Source organism: Carya illinoinensis, chromosome 5 (genome assembly GCF_018687715.1).
Source record: "Carya illinoinensis cultivar Pawnee chromosome 5, C.illinoinensisPawnee_v1, whole genome shotgun sequence".
NCBI classification, from domain to species: domain Eukaryota; kingdom Viridiplantae; phylum Streptophyta; class Magnoliopsida; order Fagales; family Juglandaceae; genus Carya; species Carya illinoinensis.
This window is the reverse complement of record NC_056756.1, coordinates 18,615,297-18,638,518: the sequence shown is the minus strand read 5'-3', so window position 1 is coordinate 18,638,518 and position 23,222 is coordinate 18,615,297. Positions and strand designations below refer to the sequence as shown.

The following is a 23,222-nucleotide window of genomic DNA, read 5'->3' as shown; positions in this document are numbered from 1 at the left end:
CATGCATAAAGTAAGTTAAAGATGATAGTGCTAGAGAGTAGATGAGGGATAAGAAAGCTAGGCTCGTGGATAAAGGGCTAAAATGAAAATAAGATAGAAAGTATAGGAAAAAGAAGGACTCGTTAAATTTACAAATAAGATGAGATAATTTTAAATAAAAGTTAAAATTTAAATAAAATATTGTTAGAATATTATTTTTTAATATTATTATTATTTTGAGATTTAAAAAAATTTAATTAGATTTTGAAAAAATTTAATTATTTATTATATTTTGTATAAAAATTTAAAAAATTATAATGATAAGATGAAACAATCTCTGAATCTAAACGAGCTCAAAATGAAAAACATAATTTTTTTTTTTTCAAAAAAAAATAGTTAGAAGAATGAACAATAACCACTAAATGTAGCAGGTTTATTGTAGCTAAATGGAAAATGGAAATAGAATAGATAATCCATTGGAGTGGACTTTTGGCTATCTTTCTTCATATTTTACAGAAATTTATATTTTACAAAATCCATTGTGAATGCTCTAATGATTTTCTTATATTTTATAAAAAAAAAAAAAACAAAAAAAAAAAAAAGCATATACAGGATGTTCATGAAATAGAGGAGGCACCAAGAAAATAATCCCACGACTTGAAACTGAATGTAGTAAACATTTTTTCAGGAGCATGGGAATATTCAGATCAATCACATAAATGTCAGATTCTAGGCTCCCCAAAAAAACATAGGGCAGAATGTAGCAACTCCGCCACAGCTTCTAAAGAATCAGTTTCCCATACATACAAAAGACTGAACTTCAAAAACCAGGAAGCGCTTACCATCTTTACTCGAACCATTTTATTGTTGCAATCTAATGGGTGTTGGTTTTTCTGGGTAGGAAAGGGGTGTCGTTCAAGGGGCTTTGGCAACTTCCCACAAAAAAGGTCGAATTATGGAAGCACAGCTCTGACTTCTTTCCTATCTGGTCCACATGCCTGCAACCAATATCAATGCAATCACCATCATAAGAACACAAAAAGATCGATCAGGTGAGAATCCATAACATTATTCATATACGCATGACGCAGCCAATTTCAAAGGTCAGAAATTCCACTCCATTTCATAAAGTGGTTAAAAAGCATAACGAGTTGTACAATTTGATCAAGTGGTATATCTCAATATTGGAGTTTTAAAGAGGAAGCAAAAACGATAAAAAAAATATTGAACACAAAAAATAAACAGGTATGATGTAACAAAGAGTACCTCGATTCCAAAACCTTTCACATATACATTGGTAAAGAGTTCGGAAGGATCGGGCATTGGGCTTTCCTGGAAATATTGAAGGTGAAAAAACAATGAACCATCAGGAAATTGAAAATATTCCATAATGTTTCTCCATAAATTGAAAAATATACAAACAAATAACAGCTACAACTAGGAACAAGAACTTTGAAACAATTTCAAAACTATAACTGCAAGAGTGCTTCCTACCTTGGCTTGAGCAATGGCTTCATCAACTTTTTTCCTTATTTCTTTCTCCGTATCCTGCAGAAGTGAGAAAATTATATCCAGTTGTGTTCTGTATCAGTACAGCATTCAATATAGACTTCAAATTCAAGCGTCATAAATTACCTTTAGCTCCTTTTCAGTAGCTAGATCATGAGACAATACCAGTTTTCTTACTCTTTCAACTGGATCACGCTCCTAGAATCATATTGGTAAAAAGAACACAAATTTAGACATGAATCCTACCAAATAAAATCAACTATTGCTTCCCTTTGTGGAAAGGAGTATCAGGTATGGATTGACCTGTCTCACACCAGAAATCTCATCACGAGTGCGGTAGGTGCTACCAGGATCAGACATAGAATGGCCGTGGTACCTGTAAGTGTCCATTTCAAGAATCTGAACACAAGCATCACGAATGAATCAACCAACATGTCTATAGATAGTAGAAGGAAAAAAAAATATATAGTCGAATTAAACTAGAAAGACATTCAGCAACTTTCACTCCTAAGCTAGAATTATATTTTAAGCCATCCTTTTATCAAGAGAATAACTGCCATTTTATCACCAGTATGAGTTCAATTAGAAGCCTACTAAAGTTAGGAACAAGTACAAGTAGAAGTCTACTATATAAAAAGCAGAATATAGTTATTTGATAATGAGGAAATCCGACGAAGTCCTACCCCATGTTAACATAATGATAAAAGCTTAAAAGTTGTTCAAACTTAAAAGCCCAGAAGGTGCATCCAGTCCACACTTAAAAGTCCTACCCCCAGGCTTAAATGCCTCGACGAGTTGCAGGGTCTGTCCCATGCACCTCTATTTTTCTGCTTTGTCTTCCTTAATAAACCAAAGCTTCAAAGCTCTTAAAAATAGAGGCTGCACATTTAGCTTTTAAGTGGCTTCTTGACCAAATTATTGTTAGTTTTTGGTCTGAATACCTCTCTCTCAGATTTCTTTCATTTATATAGAAAATATATTTACATAGGATGCTCACATAGGAAGGTTTCTATGTCAACTATTTACAGCAGTCGATACCTAATTCTACCTAATTTACAATCGCGTCTTCCAACCTAATGTTACAAAACTAATCCCATAAAATCCTCTCCGTAATTCTCTCGTAACACCCCCCCTCTCAAATTGATGCTTGTTGATCTTCCAGCATCAATTTGTCAACCAAGAACTGATGTCGGTGCTGAGAAAGGACTTTTAGAAATATGTCTGCAGTTTGATGTTCGGTGGAGATGTGAGGAAGAGTAATCACATGTTTGTCAAATGATTCACGGATGGAATGACAATTGATTTCAAAATGTTTCATACGTTCATGGAATATAGGATTAGCAGCAATTTGAATAGCATTGGTATTATCAGCATGAAGATGAGTGGAATGCAGTTGAGGAAAACCAAGTTCTCCTAATAACCCACGAAGCCAAGTGATCTCCGAACATGCTAAAGACATAGCACAATCCTCTGACTCAGTAAAGGACTTGGAAACTCTATCTTGCTTCTTACTCTTCCAAGAAATGAGTGCATTGCCTAAGAACATGCACCAGCCAGTAACAAAGCGAAGAGTATCCGCACAGTCGGCCCAATCAGCATCACTATATCCTACTAATTGTGAAGGAGAGTCTTTAGTAAAGAACAACCCGAGTGTAGAGGTGCCCTTCAGATATCGGATAATACGGTAGACAGCAGCTAAATGAAGATGTCATAGAGCCTGCATAAATTGACTAACGAGAGAATTACGGAGAGGATTTTATGGGATTAGTTTTGTAACATAAGGTTGGAAGATGCAGTTGTAAATTAGGTAGAATTAGGTACCGACTGCTGTAAATAATTGACATACGTACCTTCCTATGTGAGCATCCTATGTAAATATATTACAGAGAGGATTTTATGAGATTATTTTTGTAACATTAGGTTGGAAGACGCGGTTGTAAATTAGGTAGAATTAGGTACCGACTGCTATAAATAGTTGACATACGTACATTCCTATGTGAGCATCCTATGTAAATATATTTTCTATATAAATGAAAGAAATCTGAGAGAAAGGTATTCAGACCAAAAACTAACATGGTATCAGAGCCCCTCTGATTTCCGTCGCTTCGGTCTTAATCACGGTGCAATTTTTTTTTTGGAGGATTTTATTCACTGACTCAGTAAGTTCTTTCTTGCTCTTAGTGGGTCTCGACGCTTTCTATGGGGTCAAACCTTGTGGGTTTGAGCTTTGGTGGCTGTCGGACCAATTTTTCAGAGTTGGAAAACTCTGTCCTTTTGTGCGGGCCACTTCTCTCGGTGGTTTTTCGTGGTGGTTGCATCTCTTTGAGGCTATCGGCATCATCTAGTGGTTGTAATGGTCGACCATTTCTGGCATGACTGACGAAGGTGCTGGTCACCATTTTTCTCTCTGACTACTATCAGGCAGTGTAGTTTCTGGTGCTTGTCGGCAGATTGGTCCTGGTCGACAACTTATGGGTTGTTTCTGGTGGCCATAGGCACACGGGTGTCTCCATTAGTACCGATAGACAGTTTTTGTAGAGGAGTGTGTGGGTGTCAAGAGGCAGTCAGCATTTTCCGTGGCAGCTGAGTGAAGTGGAGTGACTGGGCTGCTTCTGGTGATCGACAAAGTGCTTCGTTTTTCACATAGGTCTGATTTGCCGATTCCATTGTGCTGGGTAGCTATTTCAATTGCTGGACAAGTGTTTTTTTTGGGTCTTGGCAGTACGTGGATTCTCGGCAGAGACATTTCTGGTTTGCCTCTCTGTTTTGTGCTTTTTTTATTACCTCATTTTTGGGCTTATTTTGGCCTTACCTTGGGCAGTACATGGGTTGCCAATTATTTGGGCTACTTTTTTGCTCATTTTTATTTGAGCTGAAAATTATTTCCATCCGCTTATTTTATTTGCATTACGTGCTTGGGCTTATTTTAGTGTACTGTTCATCATGTCTATTGAAAATACTAGTGTCCGATTTACTGGAAAGAATTTTTCTACATAAGAATTTCAAATTAAAATGTTCTTGAAAGGAAAAGAATGATCAAATCATATTGATAGTTCTGTTCAAGTTCCCATTGATGAAAAAGCATTTGCTCAATGGGAGGTTAATGATACTAAGGTAATCTCTTGGCTATTGGGGACGATTGAGTCTGTGACCAATCTTCATTGTTTTATTACAACTCAAGCTATGTGAGATTATCTTCACTGTATTTACCACCAGGATCATAGTGTTCGAAAGTTCCAATTAAAATTGAAAATTAGTAATTATAGTCAAGGAAACTTACCTATCGCCCAATTTTATTCTGGTTTCATTAACCTTTGGAGCGAGTACTCTGCCATTGCTTATGCTAAGGTTCCCATTGCAGCCCTCACAACCTTTCAAACAGTTCATGCTGATAATCAACGCGATCAATTTTTAATGAAGCTTCTATCCGAATTTGAGCATGTTCGCACTGGTTTATTGAACCGTGATCCGGTTCCTTCTTTGGATCTTTGTTTGGGAGAATTGTTGCGTGAAGAACAGCGGTTATCCACTCAAATAAGTATGACTTCTGATAAGGTCTTTTCTGAAACTATAAATGTCGCCTATGCAGCACAAGGGCAAGGGAGGAACAAGTTGCAATATTTCAATTGCAAGAAATTTGGTCATATTGCTCGCAACTGTTCTAAGAAAGTTTGTAACTACTGCAAGAAAGAAAACCATATCATTAAGGACTGCTGAATACGGCCTCATAATCGCCAATCCCAAGCTTTTCAAGCTGTTGTTCAGTCCTCTGCTTCTTCTTCTGCGCCACCTACTGTAAGCTCTGATACCATGTTAATTTTTGGTCTGAATACCTTTCTCTCATATTTCTTTCATTTATATAGAAAATATATTTACATAGGATGCTCACATAGGAAGGTACGTATGTCAACTATTTATAACAGTCGATACCTAATTCTATCTAATTTACAATCGTGTCTTCCAGCCTAATGTTACAAAATTAATCCCATAAAATCCTCTCCGTAATATATTTACATAGGATGCTCACATAGGAAGGGACGTATGTCAACTATTTACAGCAGTCGATACCTAATTCTACCTAATTTACAACCACGTCTTCCAACCTCATGTTACAAAACTAATCCCATAAAATCCTCTCCGTAATTCTCTCGCAACAATTATCTCATTGTGTCGAGCATATGAAATCTCACTAGCACAACAACTCTCTACCTCCCTTACACCCAAAAAACTCCCTCTCCCCCTCCCACCCCCCCCCCCCCCCCCCCCCCCAACCCAAAACAAAAAAAAAAAACCCCAAAAAAATAATAAATAAATGAATAACTCTTATTTTACACAATGGGAAGTGGAGGAAGCCAAGATTATTGTTTTAAAGGAAACCCGAGATGATTTTGAAAGGCAAAAGAGTTGACTAGAAATCACCACCATTGCATTCAAAGTCCTTAGAAAAGAGGCTAAATTAAAGTGGGCTTTTGCCAATGTGGCCCATTTTGTCTAGTAATTACTTCAACAAATTCTAAAATCCATTCATGGTTTTGTGAAATTCACACTGTTGAATTACATGTGGCTTCTAATACTTGGCATTCTCGTGATGAAGCAGTAACCATATTTCAGGCAAGGAAGAATTATTGAGTTCCTCTTAGATCTACAAGGAATGGATGACCAAGGAAGCATTGTCCTTGCCTGATGAAATTGGTAGTAGATTGTTCTTATCACCAAACACCACCTCCATCCCCATGCCAAATTTGCCTGGCCTCTGCTTTTTCTTTCTTGCTCTTTACAATCTTACCCATCTTGCAGTCTAACTTCTTTTCTCCCACCATTTCCGTTGTTAGTTGTTCTCTACCTCTGTTCCTTGTGTCATGACTCATTAGCAGTAATTTTGAAGTGGTAATGACATGGAAGACTATTAGTCGTTAGATAACATTTTTACACACTTTTCGTTTTGTCTAAAGCTAGAATGGGTGGAAACAAGAGGGCTTCGAATGGGAAGGGAGCTGCTCCCAAATTCTAAAGCACCAACTAAATCCCTCAAACAAGGGATGTCAATTAATAATTTTATCTAGCAATATTTGTTTCCTTGGCTTAACCAAATAAAAGACATGTTGCATTTGGATGGTCTCCCGAGTCTCATAAAAAACAAAAAAGTTGTTTCCCTTGGCTCCAAAATTGGAACTTGTGCTGAGAATGAAGAGAACCTCGAGTCATAGGAAATTTTCTCAAGCATATGCTAGGCTTGTTGTGAAACATGGAGAAAACCTTCTAAACTATGCTCGAGATGATTGCTTCAAACCATATAGTGCATTTTTGTAACTTGCATACAGCACCTCAATATTCCCCTTAAGCAACAAACTCAAGTGGTTGCTCTATATAAACTTAGTCCTACAAGTCGCCATGTAGAAATACATTTTTAACATCCAACAAATGCGTTTCGAAAATATTGGATTAACATTACAAGGTAAAGTAGCTTGATCATAAATTAGGTTAATATACGTTAGCTAATTATATATATATATCATTATTAAAGTCAGTTCTTGGGAAGCTAGTGTTTATGTACAACACATGTCATGATATTTGCAAGCATGTCATTCATCATATTTCATTTTGCATATTATAGTTATATGTATTATTCATCTCATGCATGTCATGTTGCATAAAACACAAGTTTTCATAAGCAGGATGGGACCTAGTCTCGGGAGAGGTGATAATATCCTAGATCATGTATGGAAATTTTAAATTATGATTTTTATAGCATGGACTTTGATAAATTTTAATAAATGCTTCGCACTCATTTATTATTTTAGTATTTTAATACAAAACGACTCTATTTATTATAAAGAATCTTTGTACTTGACTTCCTTTAGAATATAAAAAACAAATATATTTTTATGTCAAGTTCAGTTGTAGCACTCCGACTTGTGATTTTAAAAAAAAAAATGTCTTTCTTTACTGTGAGGAGCTAGGTAGATGCTTTATCTAATCCGGAGTGGAAGATAGCAATGAAGAATGAAATTGATGCTCTTCACCATAATAAGACATGAGATCTTGGTTCCACTACCACTTAATAAATAACCCATGGCTGTAAATGGGTGTATACAGTCAAGTCCCCATCTTGATGGTTCTGTGGAACGTGTAAAAGCCCACTTGGTTGCTCAGGATTACACAAACGTCTGTCATTGATTTCTGGTTGCCAAAATCTCTTTTGTTCGAGACTTGACCTCTCTCCTTTCATGCGCTCAACATTGGCTAGAGAAATAGATTAACCAAGAGCTTGAAAGAAAACAAACGTTAGAGAGGAGAGAGAAAACATGCGGGATGTTGTAAAAGGAATGAGGAAGTCGGCTATTGGCGTAGTAAACATGGGACACGCACGGTGCTGGACTGGATATCTTGGGTTCAACCGCTGCACTTACGGAGGTTTATGGTTTTTGCAAATAATACACGAAAAGAAAAATATTTATAGAGAGATTTGGGAAAGGGTGTCAATGAGTTCAAGTTGGACTCGGTCATAATCATTCAAGAAGAGAGTTTAAATTTAAAAACATGATATAGTAATTCATTCAATCTGGGATTGGCCGTGACTAAAACTACACAAGGCAAAGTTTTGAAATCCGTTCCGTTCCAGCCGAAATTGCCAAAATTTTCTACTCCATACCAGTAGCCGAAACTGTCTACCTGTATATTTCGTACCGCTCTAAATTCCAACCATTTCGGCTCGTTCCGGTCCATTCCGGTATTCCGGCCGGAATTCACTTTTAGGTCCAAAATTAAACATGCAATGGTTTTTTTGTAATTATAACTAATTCCATGGCATTTTCATAATTTACATTTTTTTTTAATTTTTCCTATTTTCCTTTCCTGATTCCCATTTTTTCTCCGATTCTCCTCTCCCCCTTCCCATTTCATTTTCTTTCCCCTGGGTTCTCAAAAGTTAGATTCAAAATCCAACAGCTTCCCTTCGCTTTGGCCTTCGCTCAATCATTGATCTCCTCCACAGTACTCCAACGACGCCACCTTCACGTCGCAGCTCCGTTCGTGAGTCTTGGCTAGTAGCAACAACGCCATCGGCCAGCCATGAATCGATTCGTTAGGTGCAGCAAGTCAGCAACAATGTTGTGCCTCGGGTCCTTGACGACCACAGCTGACTCTTGGCCTCTATCAGTTCGTCTTTCCTCTGCCGTTCCGAATCATATATCTAGATCGGCCCCACTGCAGGTATTAGAATTTAGGATTAATTTAGGAAGTTAGGAACTATGGATTTAATTAAGTGTTTCCTGGTTCGTGACATGTGAATTGATGGTTCATATCTTGTTAGTTGTTATGATTCTGAATGAATGCATATTTTTATGTGCTTTTGGAAATAACTTAAGAGTGAAATGCCCATCATCTGTTTGTTTTTTTTTTATAAGTAAGGCTCATCATCTTTTTGTGCAAATGCATATTCTTAATTGTTGTTGTTATTAGTTCATAAACATTTAAAAATAAAAAGAACTAATCTTTTATGGAACTTAAAATCATTCTATGTGATTATTCCAGATGCAATCTGTAGTTCATCATCTGTTTTTTGCATTGCTGCATTAACTTTCCTTCAGCTTAATCATGCATAAGTTGAACTGTACTTGATTTACACTCTTAAATCATCTTTTATCATTTGAGTGTTAAGATCTTGTCATGTGTCATATTTTCAGATCTTAATAGAATATACCAATTTTTCAAATTAGTTTCACTCCTTCCAAATAACATATTTTACAAATATAAAATATTTTTGCTCTGTGTATTGAGAATTTGAGATTGATAATTTGGTAAGATATGTGCATATAGAATTATATATAATAGATCTGCTTTTGGATCTTGAGTTGATTCTCTTTTTTTTTTTCATAATGTAGGAGTATAAATTATAAATGTCTAGTTGCCAATCAAATAGTAATATCTCCACAGCAGTTGCTCCTGCTAGATCAGAGGATCCAGCATGGGCCATGCACGTGTAGTACCAAGGGCAAAAAATAGTACTCAATGTCTCTATTGTAGCAAAATAATTAGAGGTGGTGGAGTCACGAGGTTGAAGTATCATCTAGGTGGGATTTCAAGTGATGTAAAAGCATGTAAAAGGTCCCTAATGATATAAAATGGCAAATAAAGGAGTTGGTCAATGAAATGAAAACAAAACAAAGAGAAGAAAAGAAAACTAAGTTTAGAGATTAGATGTGAAAGCCCTATAGATTTAATATATAATGATGTTGATATTGTCAATGATGATGATGAGGGAGGGAGTCAAGGACACATTCATGATTCAAAGGGGAAGGGGAAGGGGAATGAGAAAGTAGGTGAAAAGTCAACGACTGCATTTAGCAGATTTTTTGCTCCAAGAACAATTCCTGGGTCTCAACCTTCTATTAAGAGTGCTATATGTTCAAAGAAAATGATTGACAAAGCAAAGATGACTATAGCAAATTGGTGGTATGATGCTAATTTACCTTTCAATGCATTTCAATCCAAGTTTTATCAACCAGCTATAGATGTCATAGCTGCCATCGGGCCAGAATTCAAGGATCCTTTACATGAGTTGAGAGGAAATCTGTTGAAGAATTATGTGACTGACGTTCAAAATTATTTCTTAGATATTAAAACATCTTGGAGGGATAGTGGTTGTTCACTAATGGAAGATGGGTGGATAAACCAGAGGCAACAATCAATAATTAACTTTTTACCCAAAAGGTACAATATTTTTGAAGTCTATTCATACATCAGGCCTTAGAAAAAATGCTGAAACATTATTTTAACATTTTTGATGAAGTTGTTCAAGAAGTTGGGGTGGAGAATGTTGTGCAATTCATAACGGACAATGATGCGAGTTACAAGGCTGTAGGAAAAAAGTTACAGCAGAAGTATGGGTCTTTCTTTTGGTCCCCTTGTACAACTCATTGTATAGATTTGATGTTAGAGAATTTTTGTGATCTCAGGCATTTTCCTATTATTGATGAAACTATAAAGAAGGCAAGGAAGATAACAAAATTCATTTATAACCATGCTTGGATTTTGGCTTTGATGAGAAAAGATTTCACCAAAAGTCATGATTTATGTTGCCCTGCAGTCACAAGGTTTGCTACAAATTTTTTAAGTATCCAATTCTTACTTTTGTTTAAGAAAGAGCTTAGACAAATGTTTACTTGTAATAAGTGGATTGTATCAAATTATTCTAAAAGCAACATAGGGAAGGAGATAGCCGGGATTGTTCTAGAAGATAGAGAATTTTGGGCTCAATGTCAGTTGATTGTAACAATCAGCGAGCATTTGGTTCGAGTACTACAACTTGTCAATGGGGGGGAAAGCCAAAGAGAATATAAAAACAAGATTGAAGAACAAAGTTTTTGCATTTATGCCATTCATCAGGGTCATCGATGCTAGGTGGGATAAGCAGCTTCATAGTCCATTACATGCAGTAAGTTGTTTTCGTAACCCTGGAATTTACTTTAACCCTTACTTTAAAAGTAAAAATGATGTTTCAAGAGGGTTTATGACTTGCATTATAAAGTTGGAAATTGATATTGATAAGCAAGATGAGATCATTCAATAAATTGACTTGTATAAGAATGCACAAAGTGATTTTGGGCAACCAATAGCAATACACCAGCATGAAAAAAGTAGTCCAGGTAACCTCAATATCCTTTGTTAAATAGTGTGAATCTGTATTTTAATTCTTTTATTTAATTTTAAGTAATAATTTATAATTGCACTTTTGTTGTAGTTGCATGGTGGAGTACTTTTGGAAATTAGACATATTAAGTCAATGTTGTAGTGCAACAGGCTGTAAAAAAAATTGGAGTACATTTGAGTTTATTCATTTAAAGAAGATGAATAGATTAGAGCATAAACGTTTGAATGATCTAGTATTTGTTCGTTATAACTTGAAGCTTCGTGAGAGGTAAAAATTTTCAAAAATAATGTTTTTTAATTGTTGAAACATATGTAATATTTTCACTTACATGTGACTTTTATTTTGGTAGAAACATAAAGAGGGGAAGAGATGCTTTGGATCCAATCAATCTTGAGAATATTGACTTGATAGAGAAATGGATACGTGAAGAATCGGAACTTATTGATGGAGAAGACTTGGATTGGAGAAGTATTGAGGAGCCATTAACCTCACAAAATTTGGAAGAGGGTGTTAATGTTGGTCTTGATATTGATGATGATGGTGGTGACAATGACATTAAAGAAAATATTTTGAGTGACTTCGCTAATGTTGATCCTTTTGTCTTATTAATGAAAATGAATGTAACACCCCGTTCCCGTAGGATAGAGACGTTACTAACATACATTTATATGATCATACTATTTTACCTCTTAGCACCGCTTCCGAAAACTCACATCGTAGCTCATGACCTATACGAGGTGCTAGACGTTACTAACTTTCTAGAAAACGTGTCGTAGTAATCTAATTACTTAAAATATTAACATAGAGATAATTTAATAAATATTCAAATAAAAAGGTTACATAAGCTAATATTATTCCAAAACTCATATCATAATACTTAATATTTTGTGCAAACAAATAACTTAATAATTTTATAAAAACTAATTAAAGGTTAATTAGAATATGATCTATGATAATAAGCTGAAACAATATAATAGAATACTTTAAAGGTATGCTTAAAAGCCCTTAAATGTTTTCCATAAAAACAAGTCTGACTAATATATTTATTTAAGTAAAACAGTATGCTAATTTATAAAAAAAACAACCTGCTTTAAATAATAAATATTTTCTGAAAATAGAACAGTAAAACAAGCCTACCCAAATTAAACAAGCCTAGTTAAAAACTAAGTCTAATAGGTTTATTATAAGAAGACTAGGCCCAACACCCTTAAAAGGAAAACTCTTGGTTAAAAGGCTTAAAGCCCAAAGGCCATAGTAATAAAAGAATCTGGTTACGTTCAGGAGGGTATAAGCTAAGGGTCAAAGGGCTTACAAGTAATTATGGAAGCAATGAAGGGGCTTTTTGAGAAGTTTGGAACAAACAATTAAAATGAAGCACTAAACTTACGGAAGTGGCTCCCATACGCAACACTGGAAGTCTGAAACCCAAAATAAAGACAGAAACAAATGGCCGTGAGATGCTTACTGAGAAGAAGCTGAGGCAAAGCTGGGAGTGACTAGCGACGCCACTAGCCTTCTCGGAAAGGTAATGCGATACAGTAGAGAGAGAGAGAGAGAGAGAGAGAGAGAGAGAGAGAGTGTGTAACATACGAACCTAGAATTTAGATTAATTCAGTTAGAAATTAGTTAGTTATGTTATTATTTTATTTATTCTTTTTATTAATTATTTACTTATTTATCTTCAGATGCTTATAATTATTTATTTGTTAAGTAAGATAATAAACCAGATTAGTTAGAGATTTAAAATGGTTTCCTTTATCTTGTTTTCCTTGTTTTATCGGATGGGTGTCAAATTCTTTTTCAAAAAGATTCTAAGATCAGAACAACACCCAAATCAGATCCTATCTAAACTCCTCCTGAAGACCACGTAAATAGGAAACCCTTTCTCCATAAAACCCCACAATATACTCAAGACTCTTCACACACAATGATTGCAGAAAAACTCACACCAGCCCAACGTAACAGCTCCTACAAACCTGGAAAACCACTCTCACAGCCAACCAAGGAAACCAACTTGCCGAAAACTGCCACAGAAAGTGCCGACCAGCCCATTCACGTCGAACCCACTCCCTTCCGGTAAGCCCACGTCGGAATCTTCTCTTTTCCTCCCTTCTTGGTTTCAGTTTGACAGCTCTCTCTCTCTCTCTCTCTCTCTCTCTCTCTCTCTCTCTCTCTCTCTCTCTCTCTCTCTCTCTCTCTCTCTCTCTCTCTCTCAACCACCCCGAGTCGTCGTTGCCTCAGTTTCCTCTCAGTAAGCATCGCACAACCTTTATTTCTCTTTTCTGTTTGGTTCCAAACTTCCAGTGTCATGTATTTGAGCCACTCCCGTAAGATTTGACATTCATTTTAATTGTTTTGTTCCAGACTTCCCAAAAAGCCCCTTCATTGCTTCCATAATTACTTGTAAGCCCTTTGACCCTTAACTTCTACCCTCCTAAACATGACCAGATTCTTTTATTACTATGGCCTTTGGGCTTTAAGCCCTTTAACCAAGAGTTTTCCTTTTAAGGGTGTTGGGCCTAGTTTTTTTTATAATACATCTATTAGACTTAGTTTTAATTGGGCTTGTTTAATTTTGGTAGGCTTGTTTTACTGTTCTGTTTTCAGAAAATATTTTTTATGTAAAGCAGGCTGTTTTTTTTTATAAATTAGCATACTGTTTTAATTAAATAAATATATTAGTCAGACTTGTTTTTATGGAAAACATTTAAGGGCTTTTAAGCATACCTTTAAAGTATTCTATTATATGGTTTCAGATTATTATCATAGTTCATATTCCAATTAACCTTTAACTAGTTTTTATAAAATTATTAAGTTATGTGTTTGCACAAAACATTAAGTATCCTGATATGAGTTTTGGAATAATATTAGCTTATGTAATCTTTTATTTGAATATTTATTAAATTATCTCTATGTTAATATTTTAAGTAATTAGATTGCTACGACACATTTCTAGAAAGTTAGTAACGTCTAGTGCCTCGTATAGGTCACGAACTACGACGTGAGATTTCGGAAGCAGCGCTAAGAGATAAATAATATGATCATATAAATGTATGCGTAATGTAAATATTATAATTGGGTATGATAATATGATATGGTTTTGATGGTTATCTACGTTTCGCTAAGAGCCAAGTCAAGGTTAGATCGCTTTCACGAACTTCTATGAATTACGATGATTTACATGAAAGTAAGCCTATATATATGTTATGCTATTATGGATTGTTGAGTGATGGATTGAATATTACTAAAATCACATAGAAGCCATGATATGATCATATAATAATTTAATATAGGTATTCTATGAATTAAAATAGCCAGATCATGCATGCTTCATTCATGTAGTACTTAGACCATATATGCCATGTATTGTTCATGAAATAACTTAAGTCAAGCATGCCATGTAATAAATAGCCAGGTCATATATGCCATGTTCATGTAGTTCTGAGATCATGCATGCCATGAAATGTCATAAAATGATTAAATCATGTTAGGCCATGTCATGCTATGCTATACCATGTACAAGAATATATCATGTTATGCCATGCCATGTACAAGAATATGCCATGCTAGAAAAGTCTATGAAGTCCAAGAAAATTATCATGTATCAAAAAAGATAAACATTTTAAGGTAACACGGACCCAAACGTGTTTACCACAGTTATGCTAAGACGGTACCACGGACTCAAGCATGGTTACCACAGGTTAAGTGAAACACGGACTCAAGCGTGTTTCACTCCATGTCATGCAAGTTAAGTGAACATGGACCCAAGCATGTTTCACTTCATGTCAAGTAAGATAAGTGAAACACGGACCCAAGCGTGTTTCACTTCATGTCAAGCAAGATAAGTGAAACACGGACTCAAGCGTGTTTCACTCCACGTCAAGCAAGATAAGTGAAACACGGACTCAAGCGTGTTTCACTCCACGTCAAGCAAGATAAGTGAAACACGGACTCAAGCGTGTTTCACTCCACGTTATGCAAGTTAAGTGAAACACGGACTCAAGCGTGTTTCACTACATGACAAGTTATGTGGTGTCATGGACTCAAGCGTGGTTCACTATGAAATAAGTATAATTCAAGATAAACAAGTTACTCATGCATTCACGCTTCATGTTTGTCATGATTATGAATGTTTCCGCTCATGTTAATCCATGAATGTTATATGAAAGTTATGATAAGGCTTTAAAAATCAAATTTATGCTAAGCTAGATAGTATTTTACGGTATGATGTATTATTTACTGAATATTCGACTCATTTTTGTTGTTTGTCTTTTTGTTTTCTTCTATGTTGATTGCCACAGATGGTGATTATGATGATGCAAAGCTGGATGGCCAGGAGTAGATTTAGTATAAAGACTTAGAGATGAATAAGTGTCATTTACACAAGGATTAAGTTTCTTTTATGTCATTTCAATAACTAGTCTTGTTTAAGACTAGCTCATGTTTTGCTTTATTCAGTTTCAAGTTTCAAGACTATTTATATCGTTTCAATTAAGTTTTTTTTAATAAATGAAGTATTTCAGAGTAATGAGTCTCTTTACCGGGCATTTTATCATGCTTGTTAGTAACGTCTCTATCTTACGGGAACGGAGTGTTATAGAGAGAGAGAGAGAGAGAGAGAGAGAGAGAATCTATAAAACCGAAACAAAGAATAGAGGGAGAGAGAAGATTCCGTCGTGGGCTTACCGGAAAGGAGTGGCTTCGTCGGAGATGAATTGGCCGGCAATTTATGTGGCTAATGGTGGTTCTCTGGTGTCCTGGGGGTGGTTGGCTGAGGGTGCAGGAAAAACAGGCCTTAAGTGTGAGTTTTCTTCAACCCATGTAACCCAGATTTTTGTGTGAAGAGTCTGAGTTTATTGTGAGATTTTATGGAGAAAGCGTTTCTTATTTACGTGGGTCTTCAGGAGGAGTTTAGATAGGATCTTATTTGAGTGTTGTTCTAATCACAGAAACTTTTTGAATAAAATTTTAAACCTATCCAATAATAACAAAGAATACAAGATAAAGGAACCCGCTTTCAAACTCTAACTAATCTGGTTTATTATCTCATTTAACAAATAAATAATTATAAGCAACTGAAGATAAATAAGTAAATAATAAAATGAATTAATAAAATAATAACATAAATAAATAAATTCTAACTGAATTAATCTAAGGTCTTATTCTAGGTTAGTATGTTACAATGAATGATTATTTATTTTAATAGTTGGATTGAGAACTTATGATATTTTATTTAGTTTTATAAATATGAGTGTTTAAGACTTGTATTCACTATTGAGAAATATTATTAAGTTTATCAGGTATGTATACTTTTAAGATTTGTATTGATTTTATTTTGGAATATAATTATTATATATATAATTTATTCATATAATGTATATCCCGAAACGGTACACTGAAACGTACCGATACCCAAATATTCCGTTCCAGTACCTCAATAGAAATGGTCACCGGAACAAATTTCAAAACTTTGGCATAACGAACTTCAATCAGTGATGATTTTAAATTGAAATAAATTTCTAATGGCCAATCTTTAAATTTTAAAAGAAGTAACTCGTTCTATAAATAACAAATGTGATTTAATCTAGTTATTTAGCCTAATTAAAAATCTTAATCAACCTCAATAGTTTATCGCTTTGGGCTAATATATTATAACCCATTAAATATAATTTAAGTCCAATAAAAATTATCAATATTCCGACCTTAGAATTATTGGATCGGGTTGTTACAATCTAGGACTGTCTTGGGAACAAAAGGTTTTGAAAGTTGAAAAGAAAAACATGAGAATGAAAGAGAAAATGCATGACAAGAGAAATTGGCTAATCGGATGTTGAGTAACCCAAGAACGAGTATCTTTTCCAAGAGCAATAGGTTGAGAATCTGAAATATAAGGTAACTCAGGATCTGAAGACGGAGACAAGGTTGGTGGAGGCATGAGAGCAAGTGGCCACAAGCAATGTGAATAAACTTGTAAAGGAACGGTGGAAGGCACTGGGGAAGAGTGAGTAAGAGTGGGCGAGGTTGAGAATGAAAGGGTAAGAATAGGCAATGGTAGAAAATCACTCACCAATCGAAGATGTGTCCAAGAAATAGGATATAGACTCAAAGAATGTGACAGAATATTGAAGTAGCGTCTAAGAACGGGACTATAGCAACGATATCCTTTTTGAGTCTAGGAATAATCAATAAAGATAGCTTTGGTAGCATGTGGATCAAGCTTATCAAAGGCTAGGCTAAGGTTATGAACATAACAAACAAACCAAAAGATTTTTGAAGGAAGAGAAAATTAAGGAGATATGGGGAACAAGATGGAAAAAGGAGAGGCGTCATCGAGGACTGATGAAGGCATGCGGTTGATAAGGTGACAAACAGTAAGGACGACATCACTCCAAAAATGTTTAGGAATATACATGTGAAGTAAAAGTGCTTGGTTTTCATCTAACAAACGACAATTTTTGTGTTCAACCACACCATTCTGTTGGTAGGTATAAGAACATAAGGTTTGATGAACAATTCATTTATTACTTAAGTAGCAAAGGAACTAGATTAATATTCTTTTTTATTATATCGGGGGAACCATCCTATAGTAAAGCCCTTAGGACTCACACATGGGGAGACTAGCACAGCAACCCACTGCTATGGCCTCCCACTTAAATCTTAGTTTGATTTCAAGGAGAATCAAACTTGTGACATGGAGCACATGCACACAAGTGGGCCCTTACCATTTGGGTTACCCACAATATACTTTAGCATTTTTAGAACAAAAAACTTCAATTTTATATGTTCTGGGTTTATATAATATATATCCCCTAACTTAAGGGGGAGTGTTAGAGGGCATTATTGTAATAAGTATAATTTATGAGGGTATAATCGTCAATTGTATGTTATGTGTATATATATAGTGGAACAATAATTAATAGCATCAGTATTTCTTTTTAATGTATGCAGACAGACCGAGCGAAATCAAACTTACAAATGGAATCAACAAGAAGCATGCTCTGATACCACCATGTTGTGAAACATGGAGCAAACCCGAACAACCCTTTGATTAAAAATAAATAAATAAAAAATCTCACGCTATTCATTATTGTTCCACTATATATATACTAAACATACAATTGAAATTATACCCTCATAAGTATACTTATTACAATAATGCCTTTAACGAGCCTAAACTAAAAGCAAATTATTAACCAACACTTAAATATAAGAAAGACTTCTATAGCCACCCTAAGGAGATGGATTGAGACCATCTTGGGCATGCTTTTCTCCTAATAAACTATTAATAAATTCAATCCTACTACATCTATATTGAATTCAAAGGGTAAATTTGCATTGTTTTTACCAAGTAATTATCATATTCTTTGATTAATGAGGTGAGGAAATTAAGTGGACTAGAAATTAAGTGGAAATTTAACTACAATCAACAATAGCTTCCAGAAGGAACTTCGAAAAATATTAATACCAGAACAACTGAAAAAATAACTCACAATTGGCCCATTCTTCAAAGCATGCTCCTTGGCAAATTTGCATGCCTGTTTCACAGCAAGGACATCCATGCCATCAACCTGTTTCGTATATACAAATATGTGAAGCCATTAGCAATATTTTAATTCAAAAACAGGCAATATAAGTAATCCCCTAATATTAGAAAAGAAAATCTGCCAACAGACTAGCATTGTAATCATTTCAGCATGCAAAGAACATGATATTTTCTTTCCTCCAGAAGACATTGATTCTATTGATACTCAAACCACCGACTCCAGATTAACCTATTAATTTTCAACAGATATAAAACTTAAATGTGTTAAAACATACATCATAAAATTCACAAACACTTGGATGTCTATTAGAATACTTTAATCCATGTATTTACCACATGGACAACAATAAATCTTAGCCCCGTTTGGATTCAGAAAGTATCTCATATCATCTCATCATTATAACTTTCCTAAATTTTCACACAAAATATAATAAATAATTCAACCTTTACAAATACCAAAACAATACTAATATTTAAAAAAATATTCTAACAATATTTTATTCAACTTTCATCTTTCATCTCATCTCACCTCTGAATCCAAACCAGCCCTGCAATCTCTCAAAATAATTCACATTATTAAAAGGTTAAATCTCTAGCTTTGATTGCTGAAACAAAATATAACATATACAATATATGATAACATAAGTTGTTAAATGACACTTAAAAGTGCAAGTTATGGAGACCATACATATGCCACTTGTTATAAAAGAAAGGTAAGGAATATCAAAGCATAAAACTCTCCCATCCAGATTGATGAAAACAATTCTTTGGAAACACAAAACTGGGCTTTTCCTCCCTCCTCCCCCTTCCCCCTCCCCCCTCTTTTTGGGAGGGGGTGGTGGAAGAAAAATAACTGTGTTGAAAAAGGAAATAACAATACAAGAAATGCAAAAGATGTCCAATAATACATGAGTATGAAACAAATAGCTCGTTTATAGTTCTTAAAAAAAAAAGGCCAATTATATGTCACACTCACACAGCCACACTCACACAGCATACAAGCAGCAGCCAAATTCAGATAAGAGTTAAATGTATTTTCTTTTACTTATCATAACAAGAAATGAGATAGAGGAAACCGGACTCCTTCAATGTCAAAAGCATTTTCCCCACTACCCTTTTGTGTCAGCATTCTACAAACCAATATCCCTAAGACAGTTTTCAATCTAGAACACAAGTTTCCAAAATGATATATCAAAGGAAAATTAAATAAAGCCATTCAGACACTACATCTAAAAGATTGAATATATGTTATATCTTAATCTTGAACATGTAACTCATAAACATTTTAGCATCCAAAAAATCTAAAAGTCATAGCAGGTTAACCACATCTAAAATGCACCAATATTTAGAAACAGCAAGCATTTCCATGTCCTGTTCATAAGAGTAAGCCACGATATTTGGACATTAATGACATCAGCGCCGCATTCTTTAATCAACTTACCTAAAGAAAAAATGTGGCTTGCAGAAGAGTAGAGAACTGATTCACCTAACAGGACCAGCAATTAAAATGATAACGATATCAAACAAGAAAATTACTCAATCACAATGACAGGCTAAGCAGTCTCTGGACTTTTGAAATACAATTTAAACACTCAAAACACTAATGTGGTATTAGGATGTGGGTTTTTTTTTTTCAGAATTCCAAGTCCAAAAAGATGGGGAATATGAATAACTTCACAACCCACTTTTGTTGAAAATGTGGATTCTCTTGTAGAGAGGTGAGAGAGTCCACATTCACCTAGCCCTGGGGTTTTTTTTTTTTTTTTCTAAATTGAAAAACATTCATTTTCTCAATTGCATACTCTCTAGGAAGACTTTAGGCCATCTAAGTATTTATATGGAAAGGCTACAAAAACACAAAAATTACTGTTTCGGTTGCTTTGACTTTATTATCTGTTCTTTACCTCTTTGAGTCTTTGTCGATGTGCACAAGCAGAATTGTGTATGGTGAGAAAAAGGGGTGAATGTTTGAATGAAGAACATATTGCTAGTTAATACTTTGTGGTTGCTGTCAAATCCTATAAGCCATCATGAACCTCCAATAAATTTACCAAAAAAATTATATGTTAATGTTCCAAATGATGAAACTGTCATCGCAAAGTTGACTCCATGAATGTTACATACATTTTCATCCTAAAACAATATGTATATATCCATCGGATAATGCTGGTATGTTGTTGCTGTAGGAAATAGGATTTTTTAAAAATGAGCACCAATACCTGATAGGAACATTTTTTTTTTTTTTTTAAAATGCAGTGATATATTTATGTTATCAAGGCAATTAGCATCATTTTTTTATGCTACTTTGTTTTTTTATTTAAAGAAAAACCTTGGATACTGTTATGATTTTTTTTTTTTTTTTGATAAGTAAATACTGTTATGGTTATACAAGAAAAGTATATTATGTGAGATGTTTTATATTTTTTTTAATCAGTAATAAGAGAATTTTATTAAAAAGTAAATAGGCATAGCCAAGTACCCAGGAAGTACACGAAAGAAAACACCTAAATACAAGCTAGGATTTTTTATGATTTTTTAATGCTGTTTTTTATTTGATTGCAACCATTTGTAAAATCTATTTATAAAATTGAGAATTTAATTGATTCCACTGCAAAACAAAGGAAAATGAATCTGATTATTTGGTTTGAGAAAAAAATTAAAAAAATAAATAAATAAACAGACAAGTATATACGACTTATATGTCGAGAAATGAAAGAACAACCACAATTTATGTTTAATTTGTAAATATTTTTGTATAGAACAGTCTTGTGCACCTGAAGAGGGAAACATAAGATATTTCGGTATCCATAAATGCATAAGAAGAAGTCAAACATAGTAATTTAATATTCCCAAAAATCTTATTAGATTCCTAGTCAATTCCAAACATGAATTTAGTTGCATTCCAACATAATAGAATCCCCCCTCAGGAGAGAATGTAGATTATTGAACCAAACGCCATTTGAGAAATACAACGCCACACTTATCTAATATTTTATGGCACATAGTTATTTCCTAGAAAACAGGAGTACATCGATTTTTCACTAACCACAACTTTTCATTACTGATAACAATGTAGTAACAACATGTGCAGAACGAGAGGATCCAAAATTTGATACATCAATCAACTAACGCAGATCAAACTCACCTTCAATCCAGGAACATAATCCCCACGCTTGTAATAGGCCGGACTCTTTGCCGCTCTCCACTCTGCCGTTCCCATACCATCTGTGATATAACCAAGCACATCCAAATTAAAGCGCGGAGCATATAAACAAATAAACCATATTTTCCCTAAATCTACCATTTCCTTACAATGATTGTTCTCGCAGACCAGAATCGCCGGCAAATCCCAAAGCGCAGCTATATTCAAGGCCTCGAACAGCTGGCCCTGATTAGCCGCACCGTCACCGTACAACACGAACGCCACAGTCCCATCTTTAGAGTACTTCTGCGCGAAGGCCAAGCCAATACCTAGCGGTACCTGAGCCCCGACTATACCGTGACCGCCATAAAACCCAGCCTCCTTCTTATAGAAGTGCATAGACCCTCCCTTCCCTCTGGAGCCCCCACCCTGGCGGCCCATGAGCTCGGAGAAAATCTCGAGGAGGGTCCCACCTCGGGCAAGGTAGGTACAATGGTCGCGATAGGCGGTGATGATGCTATCCTTCTTAGTGATCGCGGCCTCCATGCCCACGGCCGCAGCTTCCTGGCCGTCGTAAAGGTGGCAGAACCCGCGGATCAACCTGGCCTTGTAGAGCGAGTCTGCAGCGATCTCCATGCGCCGCATCGTTGCCATGTCGCGGAAGAAGGTGAGGAGCTCTTCCGGGGTGGTGTCCACTAAGCTCGACGGCGCCTCGCATTGATGGGCGGTGAAAGGCACGGAGGTTTCTATGGTGAGGGTTTTGGTGTTGTCGGCGGCGGCTGAGGAGATCGGACAGCGGAGAGACGGAGTGGAAGATAAGGCGGCGAAAATGGGTTTCAGGAGATTGGAGCGAGATGAGGATGAGGCTAGGTGCGCCAGAGCCATCTCGATTGTTAGAACGCAGTGGGCCGTGGACGTTGTGCTGTGATTTGTTAGAGGCTTTAGGAGAGGAGAATTTGTTTGGCGGGACAGCGAGGGAAGACTCGAAGCTAAAACGAAAGTGGAGCTCAGAGCACTTCCTATAAAAATCGGTTTATCGCGCAAAATAATACAGACTTAACTATTTAAATATATATATATATAACTATTATATAATTTCTACAAATTTTCTTAATTAAAATATTTAAAAAAAATATTTGATTAAAAACTTATGTAACATTTTTTTAATTTTTAGAAAAAAATTTATTCATTATTTTTTATATTATATATAATTTTTAATTTTTTTAAATTTTTTCTTAAATTAATTAATTTAATTTTAAAAATAAAAAAAATAAATATAAATATAACCTGTAGTAGATAGAAATGACTCGTATAATCTCTTTCTTAAATAAAACGAAGCAAGGTTACTTCCTACTGGTGTCAGGTGTGTGTAAGCTCGAGCCTTCGTACAACTAAAA

The 23,222-nt window shown here is 35.2% G+C and overlaps 1 protein-coding gene across 1 annotated transcript; it reads right to left on the bottom strand.

Moving 5' to 3' along the window:
• Positions 1 to 624: 624 nt before the first annotated feature.
• LOC122309903 (pyruvate dehydrogenase E1 component subunit alpha, mitochondrial-like) lies at positions 625 to 22,872 on the bottom strand. Its single transcript, XM_043123672.1, has 8 exons — positions 21,996 to 22,872; positions 21,829 to 21,908; positions 18,631 to 18,708; positions 1,792 to 1,887; positions 1,615 to 1,686; positions 1,474 to 1,527; positions 1,246 to 1,311; positions 625 to 977 (listed from the first exon to the last, which is right to left on the bottom strand). Exons 1-8 carry the CDS (start codon positions 22,708 to 22,710, stop codon positions 933 to 935), a joined length of 1,206 nt encoding a protein of 401 aa, XP_042979606.1. The 5' UTR covers positions 22,711 to 22,872; the 3' UTR covers positions 625 to 932.
• Positions 22,873 to 23,222: the final 350 nt, after the last annotated feature.

Bases quoted from the DNA above. Each gene is read 5' to 3' on its own strand.
- LOC122309903 (XM_043123672.1), bottom strand. From the start codon at position 22,710: ATGGCTCTGGCGCACCTAGCCTCATCCTCATCTCGCTCCAATCTCCTG. The intron at 1,888-18,630 runs GTGAGTTATTTT...GCTTGTGTTCAG, and splicing joins CTTTGAAGAATGGGCCAATT to ATTCTTGAAATGGACACTTA. The intron at 1,312-1,473 runs GTAGGAAGCACT...CAATATTTCCAG, and splicing joins AAGCCATTGCTCAAGCCAAG to GAAAGCCCAATGCCCGATCC.